At 35.4% G+C, this 19,876-nt stretch overlaps 1 protein-coding gene across 11 annotated transcripts in view; it reads left to right on the plus strand.

Moving 5' to 3' along the window:
* Nucleotides 1-19,876, plus strand: part of DMD (dystrophin) — a 1,302,935-nt gene that overhangs the window by 978,057 nt on the left and 305,002 nt on the right. For all 11 annotated transcript variants that reach the window (XM_086766697.1, XM_086766715.1, XM_086766672.1 and 8 more), the window contains one exon: nucleotides 17,905-18,022. In XM_086766697.1, coding sequence (XP_086622823.1) covers nucleotides 17,905-18,022 — 118 coding nt within the window. The remainder of the gene's footprint in view (nucleotides 1-17,904; nucleotides 18,023-19,876) is intronic.

A 19,876-nucleotide genomic window follows, 5' to 3' on the forward strand; every position in this document is an offset into this window, starting at 1 on the left:
TCACAGTGCTAGAGCAGTATGACTGAAGCCTTGTGTTACGGTCACATCTCCTGCAATCACAGCCTCTCTGATCTCCCTCTTCATAGGCAGCTCATGTTACTCTTGATTACAGACTCATCATATTATTCAGACCTGGAATATAAATTATGGGTTGATTATCGAGATTAGGTAATTAATCTGATTTTGCTTTTAAGTACTTTTTAATATATAATAGTATCCCAACAACCACATAGCATTTCTTTCCTGTATTCTTTGCCTCCATATATTACAGTATATGCCTAACTATCATTCTGCCACCAAACTTCTGAGAAACCTGATATATCAGTTACAGTGAAATAAGCTCCTTGTATCTTAGCTAAGAAATGGAGGCTAGCAGGTTTCAGTAGAATTAAAAATAGAGAAAAGGAACTGCTACCCTGCCATTTTGCACTGCTATTCCACGCTACGAGAAACTACAATGACAAAGAGAGGCCAATTTGAATAGCAGTAAGCTAACTCACGAGAATAAATCGTTTAATAAGTATTGCTCTTACTATAATCAGTCAGTCTGCAGGTACTGTTTCTCATTCTCTCTTTTTTGTTTTTCGCCATTGTTATCAAGTAATCAAAACAAAAGTTGAAAATGTATTAGCTATAGGAAAAGCCACATGATCATGTTTTTGTGCAAACCACCATTTAAAGTTCTGTGAAAAATGATGCTATAAGTTAGCATAGGGCTCTATCTTATTCTCCATGCTACTTTTTATGGAGTTATTTTTCCACAAAGGAATGATAGGTATAATATATAGGGCTTGAAGGAGATTTGAAAGGCTGTGCAGTGCAGATTTTTTGCTTCAGGCAGGATCAACTAGACTTAGATAATTTCTGACCAATTTCTGTCTAACCAGCTCTTTAAGTCAAGAGTTTTTAAAATAACTTTGCAGAATTTTTTTTCCATCGCTTTGCAATCCTTGCAGTTCAAAAGATGTTTATCTCTAACCTTAATATGCCCTGCTGCAATTTAAGCTAATTATGTCACCACAATGGAAATTGAGAACAGTTTACTCTCTCTCAGCCTTAACCTCATCTATTTGAGGGCTGATACTTCAGTTCAATCTTCTCTAGACTAAATTAATCATGCTTTTTTTTTTAGATTTCTGTCCTTCTTTCTAGACTTCTGACCACCCGTCCGATCATTTGCAACCCATTCCTATGTTCATCCAGTTTATTCAGCTGGTTATTTTAGTGCTTTCCCCTTATTGAGTTGAATTCTCAGGTTTTGTGAGACCACTTCGAATTGTGTTTCTCTTCTTAAGTGCTTGCTGCTGGTTTGGTTTTGCATCAATGAGAAAGTAATAGATCTATCCTCTCTTCCATCAAACAAGTAATTAATGAAAATTAATATTCGACATAGTACAAATCTGTATATGTAAGTTCACTTGATATTGCCTTCTCAATAGTACCTTCAAGATATATTTTTCCATCAGTTTAATCTCCATTTAAATAAAAATATCCTAGCTTGCTTGTAGTAACATCCCATGGGCAGTATCAGAAGCCTTGCTAAGGGCGTTGGCCACAACTTCTACTTATTGTCCACTATTGCTAAACCTTACAGCTCCAGATGAACGGAAATTCAGTTGACTGGTTGTTATTTACTCTTCATAAATGATTGGCTGGTACTTTTTTTTTTTTTCCCTAGTCAAAGATTGTATAGTCATATGTGCTAGAACTGAGCTCAGAATAATCCACCTAAAATTTTCTGGGTAGTTTTATATCCCTCTTTCAAAGGTGAATTATATTCATCCGTTGCAGGTGCTCAAATGTAACTACTATTTGCTTGAACAAATTTCCAAGTGTTATAGCTGAAATTCATGTGATGTTGTCACATCACAATTCATATTGAGATAGATAGGAATGGTGTGATACCAATAACAAAATTAGCATTGTTTGTTTGTTCTCTTTCACATAGAGACCTTCTGCCTTGAAGCTGTTAGCATAAAGATTAGTGCTAGAACAAACTTTACTTCAGACTGTCACTTCAAAAGTTTCAGCCACTGTTTTATTCTATTTGGGAAAAATGTTGTGACATTATAAGATTAAAAATTGCAGAGCATCTCCATCTTGTATAATGTTACAGAAGAGAAATGAGCAATAGGTTTGAAATGGCTCACAGGGGGATAACAAACAGTGGGTAATAGTACAAAAAACTATTTAGGCTCTCTGTGATTGCTTGTATTCCTTATCCAAATATTGTCTATTGTTTCATATTACCTCTATTTTTATGTGTGTGTGAGTCTCTGTGTATATATCCATATATACATTTCAGATTTTTTTTTTTTTGGTAGAGGATGTAGTGAAGAACAACAACAAAAAAATCAACGGGCAGCTAGAAGGATTGGAGACAGTAAGTTCTAAGCAATAGACTGGCTAAGCACTGACTTAAGGGTTGAAATAGTGAACAAATACTTGAAAACATCCTTCCAATAGGAATAGTTAGAAATATGTGCAAGATTAAATTACAGACAGTTAGTACAGCTATCCGCAAGCTGCTTCATGAAGTTGATCCACAATTGCTGTGCCTTTTTAAAAAAAATTATATGGAATATGCAAGAATGCAGACTTGACTCTGACTTCTTTCTCTCTCTTGCACACACCTACATACACAGCTGCTAGTAGTACTGCAATACTGTGGAGATGCCTTTATTACAGATAGGCTCACTGCAGCTGTTTTAAATGAGGTAAAGCTGGGGAGCAGATGCGGGAACAGGTAAGTGGTTGTTCATTTAGTCAGTTGAGACTCATCAGGTCTCATTAACTCAGGCTGTTCCTGAAAAGTGCTGTACTGCTGAGCTGGCCCCAGAAATTACACAACTGTGTTTACACAGTGCTCTGCATGCATTAGTTAAGTCTATCTGACCTAAGCTAGCTCTTTACTGAATTAGCTGTAGTGCCTCTGCCCTGTGTTGCACTTAATCCAGAAGTGAGGTTAAATTATCCCTTAGGTAATTGAGGATTGACTGGCCTTCTGGAGTGTGCAGCTCAGATATAAGTTAGATCCTCTCTAGCATATCACTGCTTTTCCTATACCTCCACCCTCTCCCTCTCGTGCCCCTATCCTGCTATTCACTCTCATTTTTATTTTCCCATCCTTCATGCGCTTGCCCACACACACTTGTCCTTGTGCTTAGCCTGAAGCATTTGCCTTCCTCAAACAGGTGAGCTGGTGGATACTGCTGCAGCTGAGGAGTTGTGTGGGAAGGAAGCAGTGTGGGTGGCATTGGCCAGGAACTACTGTTCTCTTTTCCAGGGAATGTCCAGCTTGCAGTGGTATGCTGGAGTCTGGGAGCCTTACAATAAGCTCTTGGGTCAATGCTGTTGTGGCACTTGCTGATTTTTTTTTTGTTCAGTATGAGTAATGAGTATGATCGTGCTTTGTGGCTATTTAGGGTTTGACTGATTGTTAATATGTGAATAAAGCTTCGATTTGGAGGTAGCTCGATAAGCAAGCATGCTCTCAGCCAGAAATTCAGTGCAATTGTGTGCATGTGTAGAAGTCTCTCTTAACATATCTCTCAAGTGAATTTAGACATTTATGGTAGGGAACAGTCCTTGTGTGATCTCATTTCCATATGCAATGTCTCTTATGCTATGGAAGACAGTTTGAAACATTTTCCTTTGATCTACAGTGACACTAGAGAACAATAAGCCATCTATCCTCAAGAGAATTACCTTGGCATACATGGTGAATTTGTTGTAATTATTTATCTCTTAATGCCTGCACATCTGCAGCAGTGAGTAAATAAAGTCTGAAAGGAAGCTAAAGTTTTACAAACTGATTAAGGCCTTTGCAGTTTTTCAGAACTGCTTTGAGTTTTGAGGTTTTTTTGTTTTGAAGAAGCATAGGGGTCATACTCAAAGTTAAAATGTCCTTATTTACGCACTAATCTGGAATATAAACTAAGAAAAAATGAAATCACAGCATTTTTTTCCACCGTCCAGAATCTGTTTTAAAAAAGAAAAAAATTCTGACCACACGTCTTCTCTATTACGAAAGTCTTAATAATGTCCTATACAGCTGCTATTGGTGTTGCATGACATTCTCTTTCAGCAGCACCCATATCAAAATGACAAATGTGTAACTCTAAATACCTGTGCACTAACTGTCGTCCTCCATTCCTCATGCACCTGTCTTCAGTAAAGCAGCCCAGCCATTTTGCATTTCCTTTGCCAGCCCTCTCCTGCTGCTTTTTGTTAGAGCAGTGTCCCTGTTACTTTGTCCTCTAAATTTGCTAGCACGAGGCACAGGCTGAGAGCAAAAATATGATCATGGGAATAAGTTGTCACAGTGGCATCAGTGCCACCACTACACCAACTAGAACTGATCAGCCAGTGGCACCTCCATAGCCCTTACAAGCCTTTCTGAGAAAGCAGCTGATACAGAGTTATTAGGAGATGCTGAAGAATAGCTCCTGATTTGTCAGTCCCTCAGAATTTGGTTTTGGTTTTAACCAGAATATATTATGCTGTCATGGATAAATAAACTGGTACTGCTTTTAGCTGGTTCATCAGGACTAAAAAATAATGGCATCTGTTCTGTCTCATCTGCAATATTTCTCTTTTATTTCTGAGTGCAGTTGTTTATTCCTGTTTTTATGAACCCATGTTTCTAGAGAGTTCTTCAAATCCCTTGGACAATGGCTACACTTTACATCTTTGCATTTTCTAATGCTTGGAGTGAAGGTATTTAGAAGGCTACTCTGGAGGGATAAAGTAGAAGTAACAGAAATAGAAGCTTCCTAAACTCAGTTTTCTTTTGTTAATAATTAATAGCTGACAAAAAAAAAATAGTTTACCTTTAAATGTAGCTCTCAAGAAAAATAAATCTTACTTTTCTTGTCTAGTGGAAAAATAACACTGGAAAGAAGTGTATCTGCATATATGTATGAGATAATTTTCAAGAGAAAAGAAGGAATAAGGTCAGAAAGTTGAGTAAGAAAAAATTGCCAAGATAGATACATTTTTCAGCAGAATAGACTGTAAAATACTTCCCAGTTTTGCAGGCTGGTATTTGCAAAAAGGCAGTGACCTCACTCTGGAGTCCTTCCAGGATTTAGCTTTTGAAGAACTGCTTGTCAAAATTTAGCAATGCTCTCATTTCCATAGGGAGATACAAATCATTAATTTTTAAAAATGTAACACATTTAGAAGCTCTTGTTTCCACCTCTCAATATGGCCTTCCAGTTAAACTGACTTTGTTATGGTAACAGGGAGAGGGAGAGTGGGAGACAGCATCCAGATGCATCTCCACAGCCTTCTAGTTGATTTGGGTTCTCTAACCCTGGAGAACTGACTGCATCAATCCTTACCATATCTTTTATATAGTATGACATTTTCTTGCACCTTACTAGTTTAGTAAGTAAAAAGTGAAAATATCACAGATCAGAGAAGGACAAATTTTCAGATATATTAAACTTGAAAATCATTGTTCCAGAATTTTATATTTTTATATGTATCTATATATATATCTGTACTGTGCTGTCAACGCTAGTAAGAAATACCTTATTAAAATGGAAAAAGTTAGTAATCAGTGAAAGGCTGAAAATCAAATTGGATTAACCTAAAAAAAAAGGTGAACATTGTTTACTAGTGAGGTGTTAGCAGCCACTGCCATAAGCCCTTGGGTTTGGGAACTGAGGTCTATGAATTAAAAAAAAATATATTACTTGTCACGTTGAAAAACAGCTCTATAAACATAGATGATATACGTTCATCCAGTCTTCAGTTATTTTTTCAGCCATGACTGACACTGTTATGGAAATGCATGTAGTGAATATCTGCATATGGTCAGAATTTTTAATGTAAAGCGATATGTAATATAGTTTGTTATTTACTAAAGGCCCATCTGATGTATTACAAGGGAGAGCAAGTATATGAGAACAGTCTAGCTAAAATCTGGAGACAAGCATATTCCTTTCTGGAAGTGTGGAAGTACTTTGTCTATAAAATGTTCATATTTAACAAAAAATACCAGGAACTAAGTGTAAATAAAAGTTTACTGAAATAGACATTTTTACACCCATTTTCATTCCTTTGTCCTAGGAAAAATTTGAGTGTCTAAAACCCAAGTTCTATTTCTCTAAAATAAGGGAATTACAGCCACAAAACAATATTTTACAATGCACAGAAAATCTTGTCTGTGGAAAAATATCAGTATTTCAAAACAACTTTACAAAGATAATATAAAGAAGTTTGAGTTTTAATGGAAAAGTTTATTCTAAGGTTATTTTCATTTTGCCAGGAACATTTATTATATTCATAAGTGGGTTGTTATAGTATCCCAAGAAATCCACCTCTATTTTGACCAGACTGCGATGCTCAAGCTCATTGCCTCTCAGGCCTCAGCTACTCTTCTGTTACAGAACAGAAATCAGAGGAAGGCCATTAATTTTGAAATTTATTTTCCTTGGCTTCCATCTTTGTTGTTGCAAAGGCCTACTGCAAAATCAGTATCTATATCTATATATACTTATATAGCCCTCTATGTATACATAAAAACACATATAAAACAAATTATTAGTTCCAGCCTTTATTATAGTAGTGTCATTTGGCTTTTCCAGTGATTCTTTATTTTCTATTTATATCAGATATATTTCTTAAACTGTGATTCAGACAATAACACTATATTTTGTGAAAAAGAAAAATGCTAATTTTTCTTCCGCTGAAGCAGAATTTTGTGGCTCCTCTGCAAGCTACTAATCAATGTTTGCACCTTCTGCCTCAAGCGTGGTTACAAATGAAATACATTAACTGTTCGTAGTAAGAGTTCCCCTTGTCTGAACAAGAAATAGCTCCAGTTTTATGCTTACCTTTATTCTTAAACACTGCTCTCAGTCAGAAATTTATTAAATATATTTAAATTACCTTATATCTGTGCGAGGGAAGGGGAACCAAGTAGGACTCATACTGATTTGAGGAAACAGATGTTGAAAATTCATCTCAGATAAGCTGGTATTATAGATGAGCTGAAATTCAATTCAAAATGTATTTTTAATTTCTCACAGATTTCAAGGTCAGAAAGGACTGATATGATCATATAATCTTTATGAAACCATAATCCATGGGATTTTACACAGGAATTCCTCTTCCTGCTCTTCAAAATTGTGTCTGACTATCTATTAAAAAAAATAATCATCATCTTGATTTATACAATTCTATTAATTAATAATCTCTTACATTTTTAGTCATCTGCTCTGATTTTTAAATGGAATTACTACTAAGAATTTACATCTTTTCTATTTTTACTTTGCTGACTTAAATTTTCGGCCAGTCTACCTTTTCAACACTATTGTTTCCATAATTAATAATTACTGTATTATCAGAAAACTATCTTCAGTGACTCTAAGCATGAGCAAATTTATCCTCTGCAGCAAGATGTGTTGACCAAGGAGTGGCACCATAAAATGACAGAAAAGTCTAAAGTGAGGCATAATTGTGTAGTGTAGGTGCCTGTCTCCCAGACTTGACATCCCTGCCCAGCTCTGCTGGTGCTCAGCTCTACAACAGTGCCATTTACTGTGCTCCTTCAGTTTGGCTTTTGCTGGTGAATAGAAGCTTTTTCCAACCTGTTCTGCAGAAATTTAAAATCTCTTACCCTTCTTCAGAGTAAGCACTCCTTCACATGCGTCCCATGAACATGTACTTTAATCTGCCAGGTGTTCTCCATCAGCATATTGAAAGGGTATTCACCGGAAATGCAGAAGGAAGGGCTGCTGCCTTTTTCTTTTCCTTTGTATATTTTCCAGTGGATAAGGCATCCATCCAAGCAGTGAGTCACTTGCTTTCAGTGTCTTTCTTATCTCTCGCTTTTCAGAAATGTCCTTTACACCAGGCTGTTCTGGTCAGTACTAGTCTGTGCCTCTTCTGTTGAATTGGCACCATTGCTCAGAAGAGAGTTGAGGAGTCCCAGGATAGGAAAGAGAAAGCAAGGACCTGGCCCTTGTCACCAGGACAGCCATCACCTGTGACAAAACAAAGAATGCTTGCATATTTTTGCTGGTCACACAGTGGCTAGGCATCTTTCCACACAGTCTAAGTGTGGCTGAGTTCCCTCCTTAGGTATCTACTCACCACCTGCTTTTCAAACTACAAAGTAACTGGGGGACCTAACTCAGCTACAGCTCCTGCTTTAGCTACATGTAGTACTGCTCCAGTGTGCAACACTTACATGTTTTTCTCAACCTACCCCATAGCTTCTTGTATGAGGAAGGGCAAATTATAGTTTCTTAGTGTTAAATATGATATTTTCAAAAGACGTATCTCTGTGACACTACCCAGACAAGATGGCATTAATAATTTACTAACTCCAGCTGGCAATTGAGAACTTGAGATTTCCCCTTTTAAACTAGTTTTAAAGGTAAGTCTTGCACAGTCCAAACTTTTAATAACCCATTTTTACAGCACACCATTGTTTTGTCTTCATAACCTCCACAGTCTTTTAAATGAAATATTTTTCCTACACTGGCAATATCCACATTATATACATTTCCTTTCTTCCTTCATTTTTATTGAAATATGAACAACATCAGAATTTTTCAAGTTTCTACCTTTACCTTCTATGTTATTGTTGGCCTTAAGTAGATAGATAGTTACAGAAATATGGGGGAATAAAAACTGGAAGTAAAAGAAGCAAACAAGTAAGCACAGCAAAACAAAGCAACAAAAAGGAAAACAAAAATGAAAGGCAGAAGTATCTAGGAGTAAAACCTTTCTGAATATACCAGAAAGTTTTAAGTACCAAAACTAAGCTTGTTACTTTGTATGGTTCTCATCTTTCAGAATAACAATGAGATATGAATAAAGATAAGGATCCAAGTTACCAGATTTGAGATAAAGTTATTCCAGAGTTATTCCAGAATTTCACATCAGACATGGTAAATAAGAAACAACTTCCCCCATGCCTCCTACACACAATATTAAGTTCAGTAAGACACAATTGATCTGATAGCCTTTGTTTTGTTTTTCCAAAGGAAACTCAAACAATTCAGATTAAATCCTCTTTCTTCATTTTGCGTTATTGTTGAGAAAAATATCTATAGTGTCATAAGGCACTAAAGAAAAACTTATCTGGCAAATGATGCTGTAGTAATCCATTTTATTCTTTGTAATTGTTATTCACTTGCTATAGCTGGATAAAACTTCCAGTAAAAGTAATCAAAGATTTCCAGAGGCTCTAGCAGAAACTGAGGAAGTCATTCTGTGTTTTTTTCAGAGCATAAAATTGATTCAGGCTGATCTTTTGCCTATAAAATTGGATAATTTGGGGAGCATCTTTAGTCAAGCTGTTAGCATTTCTTCTCCACGCAAATGTTAGTTATTTTGTTAAATTTTAAAAATCTATAACTAAAAATACCTGCTTATTTTGCTTATATTAATAACCTAATATTATGTCTACTCAATACTGTTTTATGCAAGGTAAACATATCTTCTGTTTAAAAATATGACAATGTAAAGAACCTGTAACTTTGCTTTTGAAGTGCATAGACAAGTACATTTTTCACTGGAGTTGTCTAAGATAAAAAGAGTTCACTACCTCCTTCATCTGAAAAAAAAACAGTAAAGAAAAAAACTAAAGCTACAGCTTTGAGAAACAGAACAGCTGTCCTGAGTTTTCTTGCTAATTTGCATTTGTAAGTGCAATGGAAAATTCTTAATGTGAAAACCATTAGTTATATAGGAGAAATAAAATGGTAATTTTTTCAAATTCACATTCCACGAATGATAGCCATGTACTAAGAGACTTTGGTTCTGCTGACTAATAGAGAAACTGGGGATGCTCTGTAGCTCCTAACACTGGTTCCCATCCATTGAGTTATTTACTGTGATTACCTGAAAGGACATAAGATACCTTGGAATAGTTTTGCTTGATACTTTATTAAAAAAAATAATAAATTGACATTGAACAGCCACTTTGTGTGGGGGAAAAAGGCTGTAAATTTCATACACGGTTCACATATGCTCTGTTGTACTTTTAGAGCTGTACTCCTGTTTCAGTCTTGAGTTCTTACAAGTGATTTATCACCATGTTCTTCTAGTTGAATGTATCTCATGATAGCCTAATACCCAAATCTTTAAATGTTGTCCCACTTGTTACAGATACATCTTTAGCTTTATTTTTTTTTCTGACAATGACTATAAAGTGTTAATTCATTTTATCTGAGAATGATTCATTTACAAATGATGTTAAGCTGTAATTTTTTCCTAGTGTCCTCTCCATCTTCTCTCCATCCTGTCTACTGGATGGACTCCAGTGCAGTCCATCAAGACATCTCAGTTAGCATGAGCAAGCTACTGATGGCTTGACCCTCTTCCTGGATGTGCATCATATGTGCAAAATAGCACAGACAGTGTGCTTCCCATCTAGCGTCCCTCTGTTCGGTGCTTGTTTTGCGATAGATGGTTTTGAACGTTACTATGTCTTATTGTAAAAAATGGCACAGTCTCTCTCAAAGAAAAAAAAAATCTTATCTGGGGATCTTATTTAGCATATGGTACCTAAGCTTCCCAAACTACTTAGCAGTCCTGAAGACTCTGGATTTTTGTTTATCAATTATCCAGAAAAAGCTGGAAATTCAACCACTTCTGCTACAGTCCTGCCTCACTCCATGTATTGTAGTGTAAGGTGCCATAGAAGCTGTTAAGAAAAAGTTAAATTCATTTTTTTAGACACTTGTTTTTAGTATAGCATTCTTGCAACTCCTTGTGATATTGCAGGTTCCTTGCACCATGTGGACAACTTGCCTACTTTCTGTATCTTAAACACGTCTTTTCTGGGATACCAGCATAAAGGGAAGGTCCTGAGTTACAGGTTAGCTCAGCAAAACTATGCTTAGCCAGCTTGTAATGTGTAAATACCACTAAACACACAGGAAAACTTTGCAGGTGTTTTGGAAATATTACCTGTCTTTATATATTATTTTTCTCCTGAGAAGAAGTAGGTTCAGAAAGTCCAAGTTTAGCAAGGTAAGACTTTTCTTTGTCTCACTGAGCTCCTTTGGTCACTTCCTTCATCTTGAAATGTGTGAAATGTCTACAGCATTATTAGTTCCCATCACATATCCAAATTTAGTTGTATTTAACTTCACATCTGGGTAGCTGCATATAACATGCAGTCATTGCAGATTGCTCTACAAGAGATCTAGTGCATTGCACCCCTACACCTCTGCAACCTATTTTCCTAGTCTGTAAATCTTTTCAGCTGCAGGCTGAACTTCTGTTTGTTTCCACCTTTTTGTTTCTAAGGCTAGAGCACATTCTGCCTTGCTGGACCGGCTTCAAATCATATTATATTTTTCCTGTAACCTATGTGTATGCCATGTTTTTCCTAGCGTTGGTACCCAACTTGGTGGTCTATGAGGATGATGAGGAAGATCTCAGTGGGCCTTGGCTAACTTGTAGCCTTTCAGGAAGTCTTATTCTTGTACTTTACTTGTGACTCTGATCCATGCTGCATGTACTTTTCCTTGCTGACTACCCCATTTGTGTATGAGTAGAAGGGTATCTGCCTCCTGCATTTCTGGAGCAGCATAGTTGATTTCCCTCTGAACTCAGATTTTTAAGCTTTTTTTTTCTCTTTTACAGTTCAGTCACCTTTCCTTAGAGACCTTACAATACCTAGTCCCAAAGTCCTTTTCAATAGACAAATGGGGAGGAGGGGAGGAAGAGAGGGTGAGTTATCCCAGCTTCAGCCATCACCATCACCTTACGTTGTTGGTCAAAGCATGGAGATTCAAATTAAGTACTCCCCATTCTGTTCTGGTTAGTGTACATCACCAACGTGTTGCACTTTTCGCTGTCATAACTTCCTAGTATGAGCCAGTATTCATAAGCTGTACATGAACAGTTCTCAAACATTTACAATGCTACCAACATAATTCATTTAGTAGCTGTCACAAAGAGCACGCGAAAAGTTCTGTGGTGCTTTTTCATGCATCTGGTGAGACACCTGATAAGCTGTCACAGCTTTCCCACAGCATCAGTGATGGAGTTGATATATTCACTAAGTGGTGAGAACTACTTAAGCAGTTCTTGAGTGGGCCCTAAGTGGGCATGAAAATATATGCTTATGAAAACTTAAGCAGCATAAATCACTCAGGCAAAATCAAATCATAGTGTCCACTCTGTTAATGTTTTTATTTCACTGACAGGTATCAATCAGCTGGCAACACTACTGAATGTTAACTCTAGATCTTTGCACATTCCTAAAAGTACACGTGCTTTGGAGGTAAAACACAGAACAGCTAATAGTCAAAACAAAAGTTGTTTTAAAAAGAACACTCCACTGCATTGTATTACTTCCAGTATTTCATAATTTTATGTTTAAATGCAAAGAGCATGTAAATGATAATTTTCTCTTATATTCCTTTTCTGCTTAGTGGCAAGAAAACAAATTCAAATTGTGCTTGGGAGGAATAATTTAACAAAGCCAATTTTATTATGCAGATGAATTGTAGGTGTTGCATATCTGCATTTTCTGAAATTGTTAGCAAGGTTTTTTCCAAAGCTTTCTCTCTTTCTAGGTGTGTATATAACACATTATATTTAGAGAACCAACCGGCCTTAAGAAACTCAGTTGTTTTAGGTAAAAGTTGTCATGGCTATACATGTTGCTTAGGCAGTAATTGCTTCATTTTTTGCTTAAATTTAAGGCTTAGAGACTTAAGTTTTTTGACAGATGAGCAAATAATTGCCTCAACAACTGTTTAATGGAATTATGCTTTTTCTAAGAATATCATAGTGAGTTTGGTGGAGTGACAAGGTTCATAAGAAGAAAAAATATATCTTCCTTCTCCCTTACATCCCCATATTAATCATTCCATTGTGCTCTTGTGGTCCCCTAGCTTGTTTCATTAAACAAGGTTGAGGGTGGGCCAAAACAAACTGTTCCAAACAGTTCAGAAGTTTTAGTCTTCAGCCATGGGTTGTTTATGACAAAATGGTGCTTCCACTTGCTTCCAGTTTGCTCTTTAGTGTGGAAGGTCTCCTCTAAATCTGCTTTTTGACGAAACATCATTTTTTGGATCACTCGATGTTAGCGTTCTTACCTAGTTAAAAGAAAAGTATAAAATAGATAACAAATTATATTCCACTGGTAACATGTAAATGCATAGAAAAATTGTGAAGACTTGGTAGTCATTACAACTACAGAGGACGACTCAGTTGAATTCCTAAAAAGGAATTGTGGGAACTAGTTTACCCTATAATATTTCAATTTTTTTATGGCATTTTAACTTTGTTTTCAGATATATTTTTCAACTTAAAAATTTTAACCCGTTACAAAGTAGACTTAGATCCTTTTTAAAGAAACATACAAACCAAGGCACAATCATATATAATATTGCAGAATAGCAACCTTAACTCTTTTGCATGTTTGAAGTTCAGCAATGGGAGATGAAAAGTCCTGGTGTGAGAAAAGTTACTTCTGATATTAAAAAGCAAACACTCAAAACCAGCACTAATAGATGATTAACTGAATGTTTAAGACTTGATACCATCCTGGAATTCAGATATGCCAGTTTAATAATGCTTGCCACAAAGTCAGGAAAAAAAAGTTTGGACAGATTTTAAAGATCCGCTTTTTCACATAAACTACTACATACATGGGTAGAGTGACAAGTATGCAGGCTGTAGCATGCTGTACATTATAAAGCTACAGAACATTTTAATTCTCAGTTTCAAACCTTGCTGTCCCACCAAGAATTTGTCACACTTCACCTGTTACAGTTTTTCAGTTTATTTTTTAGCAATTTTTATACAAGTTATTTTGGTTGCTGACTTAAACAATTTGTTCCATATCTCCACCTCCATTTTGTGTAAAGAAATCATAAAAGTTAGGAACCTGAAAATTGGATTTTTCTTTTGAGCAGCTGCTGTCCACAAATGTGGAAAGATTGTTAAAAGCGAATAGCATCACTTTTGAACAAACTGTAGGCAGGTTTGATGACTGAATCTCATCTTTCTATTACTCTGCTGTCACCAAGCATTATTATGTTGGCACTCATATATATATGGAAGAAAAAAAAAAGCTCTTTTGGGATTTAAAGATGTACAGCCGTAGATGTCAATGGTCCTTCTTCATAGCTGACCTACTCATGTTGAATTACATTTATTATTAAACACAAATTTCTTGATTTAAATGTCATCTGTAATGTTTTGCAGAATATGTTATTGTACCTTTAGCACTAGCTAAATGAGATTAAAGGGAAATTCTATGCAGAAGAACACAAGTATTTACTAAAAAATAAGAATCCCTTTAGTGTATCTGAGTCCCTGTGTCTTTGTAGCTGTGCTTTTGGTGACCTGATGGGGACTAGGTAGATTTCTGTTTAGTTTATTTTGAAAATCCTTTCATAATAACTTTTCTTTCTGTATTACCCATTTTTAAAGAGTGCATTTGTTTCACTGTGATGACATTCCAAATCAGAGGCATCTGGTCTGTCGCACCTCCTGTGCCTCCACCAGGGTGCCACTATTAAAGAGTTTCTCTTGCGGTGGCTGTTGTTAACATCTTCTAATTGTTTCCACTTAGTTTTCTGTTGAGGATCCAAGTTTACAACATTTAACATTTGACTGAATTTATAAAAATTTTTAGAAGTATCCCGTATATTAATTGTTTCTGATTTTGGTTTTGGGTTTGGGAGTTTTTTGTTTGGTTGGTGCTTTAGATCATTTCAGCTAATACTTTAAAACTATTCAAATTTTTTTTTCCCCGAAGTCACATTAAGTGGTCTTTTAATTTGTGTTCATCAAAGCACTTCTCTTCCTGTATAATTATTTGTGTTTTTACTATCCACAAAATAAAATTGTATGATTATTATGATCTGTATGATCCAGTCACACAATATTTTTCTGAATTTGATAATACTTTAAGTGGAGCTCAAGTGTTGCTGTTTACTTTTATGCTGTAGGATCACAGGAAGGCTCAGGAATTATTTGTTTTAGTAGCTACTTTTACCCAAGTTTCCATTGGGGTTTGTATGTGTACGTGCAATGTAGGTTCTGTGTGGAGAGTACACTTACTAAGTCTTTAAGATTGTACCAATTGGTAAAATTGTACCAATAAACATTGTAACAATTTTACAACAATTCTAATTTATACAATTTTACTGAATAAAATAGAACATTGTTTGAGTAAGATTTTTGGAGATTTTATATTCAATCAAAGAAATAATATATTAATTTGAGGAATGCTATTTTTTCCTTATTCTGAGTGGTTACCTTTCTAAGACTAAAGAAAAAAAACATCCATTCTGTAATTATATATTAATGTTTCCTGACAGGTCCAAGAATCTTCAGATCTGTTCATAGTAAAAGGGTTTCAAGATATCCTTCTTGACCTTTCAAAAATACACGTTAGTACATTCAACAGAAATAAATGTTATTGACATTAAATGGCAGAGGGAAGAATGTCCTCACAGTCCATATAGGGATGAGATTTTTGTGTCCCCGAGGAAACAGCAGAGCTAGCAATACTCACTTTAAAGAGACATTGCTGGTTTTCCTGAGTGTTCAGTTCAGGAATTGCAGATGGGTCTGGTCAGTAAATCATTCTGTCCAGTACTTAGGCATACATCAGTTCCATTCTCTCATTTTGGTATTCAGCAAATCCTTACTGAGTAGTCCTTACCCATTGCCTTGTTTCTGAGTAGATTTCATATAGCAGAAACTTTCTTCTATGGTACAAATACAGCATGTAATGTCTGACTGAAGACTCAGGCTGGATCAGATAAATTGTTCTGCTATTCAGTATATAAAATATAAAAGGTATATTTGGGAAACTTTAGGGGACAGTTTAGAGTAACTGTTGGCATAAGACCTTAGAATCACTTAGTTTGCTTTTAAATTTCTAAAGAGTTTCTAGGTAGGGGAAGAGAGAGAGAAAGGGAAATATTATGTTGGAGGATACACAATTATCTGAGCGTGTTGTACGTGTTTTAATGTTCCTTCTGCACAGTCCATTTTGGCAATATGTCTAATGCCGATGTTGTTAGGCTGCAGTGGGACTGCTTTTTCTATTGTAAAATTCATGTCACTTATTAACTTGTCATCCTATAAAATAGAGTTCTGAAGGCACATAGGTATCTAGAGGTAGTAACTGCATCGGTAGATTTTATTTCTTTTTCTTGAGTGCTTTCACTAAGGAGAGACTTCTAATGAGAAATTGGTTCTTCACTTAATTATCCAAGCTACTGCTTTAACTGCGTATCTCTGTATGCAATCCAATCAGTATACAAGCGAAAATACACCATCCAAACTTTTGGGTATGAGTTTAGAAAGCCAGTTATAATAGATTTTCAAAGAACTTCTGATACGGAAGTTAAAGGCAAGAATTTCACAGGATATAGCTAGATGTGTATCTTGAAAATTACCTTTTTTTCTAAAGAGTTTGTGACTGAACACAACCAAAACTATACGGAGCTTTTAGCTTGCTTTTGGTGATGCACACTGCAGTTACTGGAAGTGATATTCTTATGCACTTTAAAAAATCTCATTGAAGAGAAAAATGATATTAGGCCTTTATCTGTCACCTTCAACTTGGTGAAATTATATAGCTGTAATCTCAGATTGGAGTGCCACATTTAAGATGAGGCTCTGCAGGTCTTTTCCATCTAGTGCAGTCAGTGAATAGCTTGTTAAAGCAAAGTATGATTATTTAGAATAAAAGCAATTAAAGGTGTGAAAAAACACCACTTTTAAGACAATAAAATGCTCAAGACATAGTCAGTAGCCAGATGAGCATGCTAACAGATTATCTAACCACTGTCCACATAAAAAGCCTAAAAATTAATCCTCCGCTGACCTGTGTTGTCAGCTTGATAGCTGATCCACTGTACCTACCAGCTATATGACAACATACCGTTCTTTTCTGGTGACTCAAAATTGTGGGTAGAAAAAGGTCATTTGTTCATAATTTGGTAATAAATATTGCTGCTTCCAGCTCATAAGACTGGGAAATCTAACAAGCATCTTTTACTGGAAGCTACACGATAGGGACATGAAGTTGCTAGATTTGGTCAATGTCTTTTAAATACATGTTTGGATGTTTCTTATCTGGGAACCCACTGAACTGATTCCTTGTTTGCTCTTCTCTAATCCTTCAAAATAAGTTGCACTAATATATACATAAATTTTATATGCCTTACTTTCCTTGAGTTCTCGTTTTCATTATGTCTAAAGCTATTGTATTTTAGTTTTTATTACCTCCTAAAGACCACAATTATTATTCTGAAGCCCATCTTTTTCTCCTGTGAGAAACTCTAGATCTACTTCTTACTTTCTAGTCAGGTTGACTGGGCTTTATGCTTCTGCTTGACTAGCATCTGAATTATTGTGTGTTAATTACTTTTCTGCTAGGTAAGCTGTCAGGACAGAAAAAGCAACATTAACAGTCTTACATTGGCTTTAAACCAATATATAGTAATTAAACAGTCTTAAAATATTAAGAAACAAACGTTATTAATTAGATTTCATGAGTTTGCAGGAAAATTCAGTCTAATCTGGTAAGAATGTAAACCCCTATATCTTTTTAAAAATACACTGTGAAATCTAATAGAATAGTATCATTCTATAGCTTTATAAAACAAAATAGCTTAGCCTTGCATAATTTGATGGGTTAAAAAATGAAGGATTGTCATTTTCACTTTATAAGTTCTTTTAAAATTGTTGTATCAAGTTATACTTGGTATTTTTATGTTAAGAATTACAACAATATTTGGAAGGTCTAGAGCAAATTCTTCATATTATTTGGAACAGCAAACAATCTTTTTGCTTTAAATCAAGCTAGCACCAAAAGAAGTCCGTATGCATTGTGTTCTCAACAGCTCTATATGCTTTTTTCTTCATTTTATTTTTGTATTTGTGTGCAACTAGGCAATACTACAGGATCTGGAGCAAAGACATCCCCAACTGGATGAACTAATAACTGCAGCACAAAATCTAAAAAACAAGACGAGCAATCAAGAGGCCAGAACAATAATTACTGACCGCAGTAAGTGGTGATTCTGCTATTATATGATGTTTCAGCAAATATGGAAAATGTTGTAATAATTGATAAGCATAGCATTTTTCAATTTATGCATTTGCCATTAGAAGGAGAGTTCCATCAGGAGACAGTTCTCACACAGATTTTCCAAACTGAATATAGCAGAAATGTAAGTGGAAGTTAGTGATCATATATTCAAAATTTTTCACCTTAATTTCATTTTGCTCCTCTTCATAGTGGAAGCATATTGTAGAAAATATAGAGTCATATATAGATAATGAATACATTTATTCTTAAACAAGGAGGAAGAAGAAATCACAAATATAGCTGTAGGCTTGTAAGAAGCTTTCAATTCCATTCCCTGTTGTACAGCTACAGCCTCTTCTTTCACCTTCCCTTAGTTGATGCAGAAGGCTAATGATGCTCTGTATTAATCATAGAATCATAGAATCATAGAATGGTTAGAGTTGGAAGGGACCTTCAAAGGTCATCTAGTCCAACCCCCCTGCAAGGAGCAGGGACCTCCCCAACTAGATCAGGTTGCTCAGAGCTTCATGCAACCTGGCCTTGAATGTTTCCAGGGATGGGGCATCCACCACCTCTCTGTATTAGTTCTTCAGTTCTGATTTCCCTTTCCAGAATTAACCAACTAGCTGTGTCTAAGGTGGAAAAATTAGTAGGTTAAGTTTTAGAAGTTGTCTATAGAAAACTTAGTCTTATCACTCTTGGATGCTTGCATGGTCTTACGCCCTTTGCTATAGGATGAAACACACTCTTAAGGTCATGCTGTAAAAGCAGCCCTCTGTGGTGGATTGTTATGTATCTTGAGTTATTGTTTTGAATACTCAGGACTAAAAACTAAAAGAAAAAAAAAGAAAAAAATTTCTTATGGTTCTAGAGGTCCCCTGTAGAGCTTGGAGAAGACCCAGGCTTTGCATGTGGACACAGCCAATTCACTTTAGGTGCGTGCAAACTGTTCTTGGACTGGAGACCAGGGATTGTTCTCTGAAACTGATAACTGTGAAGGTGTATACATAAGCTAAAGCACTCTACTCCCATAATTAAAAAAAAAAAAAAGAAAAAAAAAGTATATACACGTTATCTCTTTCTTTTTGTTCTGTCAGATATGTCAAATATGTCAAAATCACAATCCATATTTGGACTGCATTGTTATCAGTAGCACATACAGATACTACTTAAACAATATCTTATATGAAAAAAACATTATCTAACTGCTATTCTCTTCCTGGCCTTGAAACATATTGCAGAGAGAGAGAGAAGCTGTATTTGTTTTGTTTGAAATTTGAGAAGAAATGGATGGCACTTATATATTACATAAATACCTGTTCCTGTTTGACATGCAAATTAATTTTAGAATCACATACTCAGTTGAATTCATATTAAGTATGTACATATAACTTAACTTTACAGTGCTTATTCAAAGCCAACATATGCAGTACTCCCATCAGTATTTTCTAGTACGCTTTAATTTTTAATTCTGAAACACAACTTCTGAAGGTAAGAATTGTAGACTTTACAAGTCTATGAAATGCAAGCATAATTCCTATATGCCCTCATATGAATTGTATGTAAATGTAAATTTTATTCTGTTGGAAAGCTGCACTTCACTTTAAGTGAAATTGTCTTCTAAGATACATTAAATGCTTCTTTCTCATATGGAGAAAAAAAAAAAAAAAGGAAAGCAAGCTAACAGACTGTAAGTCATGAATGAATATATGGTAACCAAACTATATTAAAACTTGTAGCTAGAAATGTGGTGAATATATTTTACATAATGATTTCTTAGTTTTTTATCTATAAGAATTCCTAAAATAATTAGTTGGTTTTGAACATAAACTG

This window comes from Chlamydotis macqueenii, chromosome 1 (assembly GCF_036417535.1).
Source record: "Chlamydotis macqueenii isolate bChlMac1 chromosome 1, bChlMac1.mat, whole genome shotgun sequence".
Taxonomy (NCBI): domain Eukaryota; kingdom Metazoa; phylum Chordata; class Aves; order Otidiformes; family Otididae; genus Chlamydotis; species Chlamydotis macqueenii.